This window comes from Neolamprologus multifasciatus, chromosome 15, assembly GCF_963576455.1.
Source record: "Neolamprologus multifasciatus chromosome 15, fNeoMul1.2, whole genome shotgun sequence".
NCBI lineage: Eukaryota > Metazoa > Chordata > Actinopteri > Cichliformes > Cichlidae > Neolamprologus > Neolamprologus multifasciatus.
In genome coordinates, this window is record NC_140453.1 from 8,650,616 (window position 1) to 8,659,280 (window position 8,665).

Genomic DNA, 8,665 nt, shown 5'->3' on the forward strand with positions numbered 1-8,665 from the left:
GAGAAAGTCCTTTCATCTAGTGACTCTTCGTTATTATAATCCCATAAGCCAAGAAAAGCCAACCTTTCTGGAAGGGCCATCTTCAGTAAAAGTGTTGCATGTGAAGTTGAACAAAGCTTGGCTTTTGTCCTGACAGTCTCACAGCTAGAATGTAAATGCCGGCTTAATAATGTGAAATAATTTTACAAAATGCTCACAGTTGTGACCCGCACACACACTTTTTTTTTTAAGCTCTGACGCATGTTGACGAACAACCTACTCATTGTCACCTCTAATTGCGCACAATTTAGGGTGAAAGTTCAGTGAGAGTTAAGTTTCCATTCTTCTTTTCTCTTTGGAAAAAACAGAAATATAGTGGTTGTTTTTTTGCGTAGGTGCTAATGTGACGTTCCCTGAGGTAAAACTGCTGAAGAGATGAAATATGAAAGGACGAACGTGTCCTGTAGAGCGAGTATACAAGAATTCTCCGAACACAAACACAATGATTCATTATATCGTTCAGCAGTTTTTGTCACTGCGTTAACAAATGCATGCGGGCCATGACCATGTAACTTCTTAGTATCTTCTTTTAGTCCATTCTGTTACATTTTCTTGTGATTGTTGCCAGCTTATAGACCGTAATGACATGATAGCATCATACAGTTGCTGCAGATTTATCAGTTGCAAATCTGTAATGCAAATCCCATTCCTCCACATCCCAAAGATGCTCTATTGCAAAACCTGTTGGTTGTTATCTTGCTTGTAGCAGCCAGCACAAGATGTGTACGTTGTGATTCTAAAGAGATAGACATGATCAGCAACAATTCTCTAGGCTGTGGGGTTTTAAACAATGCTGTCAGGATTAGAACCCGGTGTGGTCTGCTGCTGCAGCCCATTTGCTTCAAGGTTCAATGTGCGAGTTCAGAGATTCTTTTCTGCAGACTTTGATTGTAACAAGTAGTTGAGTTATTGTCATAAACATCAACAAGACATTTTCACCCAAAGAGCTGCTGCTTTGGATATTTTCTATCAGGCCATCCTTTGTAAACCCTGGAGATCAGCAGTTTCTGGAATACTCAAACCAGCATGTCTGGCACCAACAATCATGCCCTATTTAAAGTCACTTAAATCCCTTTTCTTCCCCATCCTGATGCTCAGTCAACTTCAGCAGGTTGTTTTGATCATGTCTACGTGAGTAACTGTACAAGGTGCTGCCACTGGATGATTAGATACTTACATTAATATAAATGAATGTACATAAATATTATAATGAACTACATAGGTGTAAACTGTATATGTATGCTTTGGGATTTAACTTCATGGAACTGGTGTCCATGTCAGTAAGTGATCTTTAAGTCATTGACAGGCCCCAGGAAGAAATCCTGCACTAGTGAGCAACTCAGCGTGAAAGTTGCTTAGTTGCCACAGGATGTTAGTGGTCATTACGCAGACACGCTACTCACCTTACAGGAAAATATATGTGCTGCAAAAAAAACCAAAAAAAAAAAAAAAAAAACCAGGAGTAGGAAAACGATGAGAACTTTTGTTAGTGGTATGAGTTTTTTTGGCTCATATCATAATAGTGAATCACGTTCTCTGTAAGTGGATGAGTAATGTGATGGCTTCGTGGGCAGTCACCTTTGAATCAGCACTTCCTCAAGGAGTTGTGTACACAAATACAGTTGAAAGCACTTTAGGTGCTGTAAATTATGTTAATGTTTTTTGTTATATCTTTTCATTGAGGTTCAGATATTAGCAGTGTTGGATTACAACCATGTACACATTGTACAGTCACAGAAATGTAGCCACAGTTATAAAGGTGCAAAAATGTCCGTCTGTAAGGCAAAATAGCAGAGACGTCTCTTCTCCAGGTATCACTAAACTCACCGTTTGGACTTGGCGGCTGACTGTGAACCAACACATTTCCCTTTGCTTTGCTATTTGCGAGTAGGGTCATGCTTTAGAGCTACACAAGCTGATGAATGACCTCTTTTTAGTTTCAAAAAGACATGAAGGGTATTTCCCAAAGCCTGACCTGCATAGATCCATCCTCTTGGTCTCCTCCTCAGTCATACCGGTTACATGATTGCCTCAGAAGCCCCATGCACTAAACTGTGAACTGAATGATCAAATTGAGCTAGCGCTGCAAAACCTTATGAGGGGTGTGGATGTTTAATTTTTTTATGACCAAAAAGTATGAATTAGTGTATTTTATAGTTGAAATATATCAGTAGAATTCAGCTAAGGGGGTACAGTGACATCCCTCGGCTGCCCTGGACCTCCAAGGCCCATCCAAGATTGTGAGGCCATGCATGCAATGTCCATTTAAACTTATAGACAAGTAAATAGTGTCATGCGACACATACCTGACATTTGTGTCTGTCTTTCTGAAACAAAACGGCTTCACTTCATTCATTTAACCACCAGCAGGAGTAGATCACCCAGTTTTATGATATATGAAGCAGCCTGTGAGAATAAACATAAAACTTTTCAGACCTCTGCAGTTTTTCTAAACACACCTAAAGTCACTCAGATGCTTGAATATTGTCTATGAACACTGGAAATCCGCATTTATCTTAACTATCTGAACTTTGTGGTGAGCAGACATATTGCCATGATATTAATTAAGGTTCTCTTTAAGATACTGTGTGTAGAAAAAGTGTTTATTCTTTCAGGCTCAAAGATCTGTGTGAATAAGGTCTGATAAAGAGTTAGGCAATAGGATCATCAGGGAGTAAGCCCCTCCTTTAGAGGCCCAGTGTTTGTCAGGTTAGCAGTACGTGCAGTCATCGTTTTCTCTGGGAAGTGAACTGGTGTTACTTTGGTGCCTGTAATTAACAAGCATGTCAAAAACTTCAGAAGAGCGCTCACTTTTGGTTCTGGAGAACTACATCGGAGGAAAGTTCGTCTCTTGTCGGAGTTACATCGACTCCTACGACCCGTCAACTGGCGAGGTCTACTGCAAAGTGCCGGACAGTGGCAAGGAGGAGGTGGGGATCAAGTTAAAACCATCTGCAAAACCAAGAGGTTGAGATTTGAATGAATCCTTCCATATGCTTAGACATGTCTGTATAAGTCCTGCAGTGTGTTTGCATTAGGCTGGACTGACAGCTTTCTGCAGAGCTGCTGCAGAAGTCTTATTTAAATACAATTTCTTTTTTCTGCTCTTAGCTGCAGTATCACAACATTTGCACAAGAATATTTTTTGCATTGAGTTGGATTGCTTGTTATTACAAATCCTGTTGTCAGATTTAAAGGCCTTTGACTCAGCAATATTAGTACATTTTAGTGTATGTGTTTTGATGCATGCTTAATCATCCAGGTAGGAAAGTCCCAGAAAGTCTATTGTGTTCATCTAGACATTGCATTATCACTAGGAGAAATGTTTGTCACTCATCCGAGGGACTTCTTCCGTGTCAGGGACTGAAGAAATGAACAGAACAAACTTTCTGAATGAGCTTTGAGGTTTCGGGTTAGTGCGTTGCATAAAATGTGGTTTCAGAAAAAGCCACCTTTGAGCTTTGCAGAGCAAGCAATCAAGTAATCATTAAACACATCAGTTAACTTCAGCTGTTCATGTTTGACCTTCTTCAAAAATGTAGTGTTTTGTTGAAATGCATCCGTGTACATATTATTGTAGTTAAAAATATTCTTAAGTCCTCTGAACTCCTTAGAAATTAATATAAAGGATCATCTTTTTAAGATTTTAAGAGTGTATCAATAAAATGTCACTTAAACAATCCTGCGTATTCTCTCAAAGTGGAATCGAGCTCTATTCTTGGACGTGATCGTGCTTAATTGTGCAGTTTGCTTATACCTCATCTCGTGCCTGCAGGTGGATGCAGCAGTGGCAGCAGCTAAAGAAGCGTTCCCCAAATGGTCTGCATGCAGCCCAGAGGAGCGAGCGAAGATCCTCCGCAAACTGGCTGACCTGATTGAGGTCAACCTTGAGGAGTTTGCACAAGCTGAGTCCAAAGACCAAGGTTGCTTAGACTGTCTTATATGTTGCCACCTTAGAAATCAGGTCACTAATGCAGGAATAGAAATGAGTGGCTCAGAAATCACTTTTTATTAATCAAATACTGATTCATGAATGTCTAATCTTGTACTCTGTCTCAAAAATGTGTAGGCAACTGCTTCATTTGCCCTTTGATGCTCACTTCGGAATCTTTGTAGGTAAAACGATAACAGCTGCACGGACTGTGGATATTCCCCGGGCAGCGTACAACTTCCGCTTCTTTTCGACATCCATGCTTCACCACACCACCGACTGCAGCCCAATGGACCACATGGGCTGCCTGAACTACACTGTCCGCTGCCCAGTGGGAGTGGGTGAGCACTTAGGCTGCTTGCAGTGAAACCTTCAGATGACCCATTTGCCCTGTGTATGTGCTCTTAAATGGCCTTTGGTGTTATTTTTAGCTGGTTTGATCAGTCCCTGGAATCTGCCCCTGTACCTTCTGACCTGGAAGATTGCACCTGCAATCGCTGCAGGCAACACAGTGGTGGCCAAACCCAGCGAGATGACCTCTGTGACCGCCTGGATGCTGTGCAAGTTGATGCAGCAAGCAGGTAGGACTACAGGATCCACAGTGCAATGTCATGCAGATGGAGTTAAAGCAAAGCAAAAAACAAAAAACATAACACACTAAGGTTTTTTATTTTTTTTAATCTGCACATAATGAACAGATATGAGTACATTGGTCCCTTTTCTTGCGGGAGTTACGTTCCAAAAATAACCCGCGGTAGGTGAAATCCGCGAAGGAGCCAACTTTATTTTTTACAATTATTATAGATGCTTTGAGGCTGTAAAACCCCTCACTACACACTTTATACACTTTTCACAGACAGGCACGAACATTTTCACACTCTCAAAGTTCAGACCGTAGAAAAATAAGACCAGTATTATAGAATGAAACCGCGCAAAACGTTTCGTCGACATTTTTGTGATTGTTGGGGAGAAAACTTACAAACATACTATGTATACATGCTAGCGAACGAGGATTTATCTAAATTTGACAAGCTGAACGCATTCTGTACTGCACAGGAGACACCGCACGAGATTGATTGAAATTGTCTTCAGCCAATCAGGACGCAGAACACAATGCGCTGTTAAAAAAAAAGAAAAAAAAAAAGGAAAATTACACAAAAAAACAGCGAGGCTGCGAAAGGTGAACCGCGTTACAGCGAGGGACCACTGTAGTGCGAAATTAATCAGTGGTCTGCAATCGTCTTCATCTTTTTAGGTGTTCCTCCCGGTGTCGTCAACATCGTATTTGGCAGTGGTCCAAGAGCCGGTGACGCGCTTGTTAGTCACCCCGAGGTCCCTTTAATCTCCTTCACCGGGTCCACAGCCACCGCCCAGCGCATTACCGAGCGGAGCGCCCCCTACTGTAAGAAGCTCTCACTGGAGCTGGGAGGCAAAAACCCAGCCATTATTTTTGCTGACGCAGACTTAGACCAGTGCATCGAGACCACCGTCCAATCCAGCTTTCTCAATCAGGTGAAGACAAAATGTGACTGAGGATATTTTTTTTCTTTAGGACTGTTTAGATTTATTTATTTTATTTATGGGTACCATCACTTTTAGTTTTGGCTTTTATATATTATAAACTCAATTGACAGGACAGCTGCCCGAGAGTCTTTAGAGCTTCTGTGTCCACAGATTGTTATTTTAACTGGAAATTTGTTGGGGAATGTGCAGCAGTGAAGTACATTTTTACAAAACAAAAAGTTCAAGAAATCATTTCTTTATTACAAGGTTGTCTGTGAAGGTTCTTAGTCATCCAGGTCATCGTAGTCAAAGGAGCTTGCAAAGAAAAGCGCCAGGACTTCTTTAAGTTGCTTGAAGACGTTTCACCTCTCATCCGAGAAGCTTCTTCCTGGGCCATCTGACCTCAGGAATTCGCATGATAAAGTGGGGCCAGGTTTCACAATGAGCTCACCCGAAACCCTGACTGATTGGGACCCACACCCATTTTCACACCTTGGCTCAGGCGATTAGAGGATCATCAGGGGGTCCTTTTGTCCCTCTGTGGGGGGATATTCTCCCACTAGGTTTAAATCTGGAACTCCCCACCATTTGACCTTAGAACTGAAGAAGCTTCTCGGATGAGAGGTGAAACGTCTTCAAGCAACTTAAAGAAGTCCAGACGCTTTTCTTTGCAAGCTCCTTTGATTATTACAAGGTTATTAATCTCATGATCTCCAGATCATAGCTGGAAATGTTTGTTGTCAGTTTAGAAGTGTTAAAGTTAATCTTTTTTTTGTACTGAAATGTGACGGTGGGTGTTTTAAATATACGTTAGATTGCAGAATCCGTCACAACCTAACATGATGAGTTTGATTTGATATGTATAAATTGCCGGTGTGCAAAAAAACTGTAAAATAAAGCCCAGAAGGTCCATTTTTAATACATACTTAACAGGGTTTTTTCCCCCCAAATTTGCTTTCATTGAACTTCTTAATGCAAAAGAAATGAAGGCGATTATCTGTAACAGGAGCTTCTGTATGTGTTGAGGGTGTAATAACATAGTTTGTCCACAAGGGGGCAATCACAGCCCAACTATTTGTCTTAAGGTGGGTTGTCAAAAAACAACTTTCTGAAGTCCTCCATTTTTATCTTCTCCATTTCTTCTCCTCTTAGGGAGAAGTCTGCCTGTGTACCAGCAGGATTTATGTAGAGAGGAGTATTTACTCGGAGTTCCTGGAAAGGTTTGTGGCTGCGGCTAAGAAGTGGAAGACTGGTGTCCCCTCTGACAACAGCAGCAAAAATGGAGCGCTCATCAGTAAAGAACACCTGAAGAAGGTGCTTACATGTAATGCAGAATGTGACTGAACACTTGTTGTTTCGATTTCTGATGTGCTATAGTTTGAAATGTCTCCTTTCAAATCCAAAGGTTCGTAGCTATATAGCCCTTGCCAAATCAGAAGGTGGCATAATTCACTGCGGTGAGGGGCTCGACCAGCTGGACCTCCCGCAGCGCAACAAGTCTGGATACTTCATGCCGACGACGGTCATCACAGGCATATCTGACAGCTCCCGTGTCATGCAGGAGGAGATCTTTGGTCCCGTCACCTGCATCAGCCCCTTTGATACTGAGGATGAAGCTGTTGCCAGGGGCAATGGTGTACGTTACGGTCTGTCAGCCACAGTGTGGTCCAAGGATGTGGGGAAGGTTCACAGGGTGGCCCAGCGGTTGCAAGCAGGCCTGGTGTGGACCAACTGCTGGCTGGTGAGAGATCTGAACCTCCCATTTGGAGGAATGAAGAACTCTGGTGTGGGAAGGGAGGGAGGAAAAGATTCCTATCACTTCTTCACAGAGGTGAAGAGTATCACTATCAAGCACTGAGAGAGGAAAGTTTGTTTGTTTGTAGAATACAAAAGTCAAAAATGTCTGTAGCAACAAATCAAATCCAATATAAATTTGCCACCATTTGCCAATAAAGTTGCTGAAATCGCAGTTTATGTTCATTATTTATGGATGAATTGTCAACAAGCCTAAATTTGCAAATGAAAACAACAAAAGCTGCTCTTGAGCTTCAGAAATAATCTGTGTCTGTGCGCTATAGCCAACTAAAACTTAACAGTACAATTTGTAAATATAGGAACCACCATTTCCCCAAAGACAGTTTGTCATGCTTCCTGCATGATGACATAAAGATATTTAAAAAGAAGGGGAAAAATCCAGTCATCTTGTTATTCACATTTAGGTATCCATGTGCTTCAGGCTGAAAAACCCAGTGACTGAATACGTGTAGCTGAATCTCGTCAGAACAGTGTGTCATGATGGCAGGTTGTGGAGTTCAGTTTGTTTTTAATCTTTACTTTCAATGATGTCATTGTCTTAATAAAATCTGTAACACGGTCTGTAAAAAATGCAGCATTTCTGGTCTGATCGAACTGTTAGAAACAGTTTTACTAACAAACTTGTTGTCTCTAGTACATTTGTGAAATATTGTACTACACTAAATATTTAACTGGCTGCTGCATGTCACATGGCAAATGTATTTCAGTTTATCTGTTGTGCACCACGAAACTGCTGGGTCCAAAGTTGGAGGCACTGACGTCAGTTGAATATGGGCGAGGCTACTGCAAGCATCTCACTAATGATTGTCAGATAAACCCCAAACGTTCTGTTTGGCATGGTTTTCTTTTATGGAAATGATCCTGGCTGCTTCTGCTGGCACAGGTGGTTCTCCAAAGCTACAAATACCTCTGGAAAGGTATCAAAATGTACAATATACTGCCAGAAGTATTCAGTCACCCATGCAAATCATTAAATTCAGGTGTTCCAATCACTTTCGTGGCTGCTTTCATGAGAAAAAAAATCACAGAGTGGGGTCAGTAGTGCACAGAGGTCTAAACTTTCTGCAGAGTCAATCGCTGCAGAGCTCCAGACTTACTGTGGCCTTAAGATTAGCTCAAGAACAGTGTGTAGAACACTTCATGTAATGGGTTTCCATAAAGGTCCATAAAGAGTCCTGACCGCAACCTCTGCGATTAATTAGAGGACAGGAAAGTCTTCCCAGAAGAGTTGAAGCTGCAAAAGGTGGGCCAACATTATATTAAACCCTATGGACTAAGAATGAGATATCACCCAAGTTCATGTATGTGTGAAAGCAGCAAAGCGAATACTTTTGGCAATATAGTTTATTGTGTTCACTCATGTCATTGTGCTTACAT

At 41.5% G+C, this 8,665-nt stretch overlaps 1 protein-coding gene across 1 annotated transcript; it reads left to right on the top strand.

Annotated features, from left to right (window-relative positions):
- The first annotated feature begins 82 nt into the window (after positions 1–82).
- On the top strand, positions 83–7,442 carry aldh8a1 (aldehyde dehydrogenase 8 family, member A1). Its single transcript, XM_085132906.1, has 7 exons — positions 83–2,969; positions 3,815–3,962; positions 4,156–4,311; positions 4,402–4,551; positions 5,226–5,482; positions 6,626–6,787; positions 6,879–7,442. Exons 1-7 carry the CDS (start codon positions 2,823–2,825, stop codon positions 7,329–7,331), a joined length of 1,473 nt encoding a protein of 490 aa, XP_084989032.1. The 5' UTR covers positions 83–2,822; the 3' UTR covers positions 7,332–7,442.
- Positions 7,443–8,665: the final 1,223 nt, after the last annotated feature.

Excerpts from the sequence above, each read along its gene's own strand:
- aldh8a1 (XM_085132906.1), top strand. The coding sequence starts at position 2,823 with ATGTCAAAAACTTCAGAAGAGCGCTCACTTTTGGTTCTGGAGAACTAC. Across the intron at positions 3,963-4,155 it reads AGCTGAGTCCAAAGACCAAG|GTAAAACGATAACAGCTGCA; the intron begins GTTGCTTAGACT and ends GAATCTTTGTAG. Across the intron at positions 6,788-6,878 it reads GTAAAGAACACCTGAAGAAG|GTTCGTAGCTATATAGCCCT; the intron begins GTGCTTACATGT and ends TCAAATCCAAAG.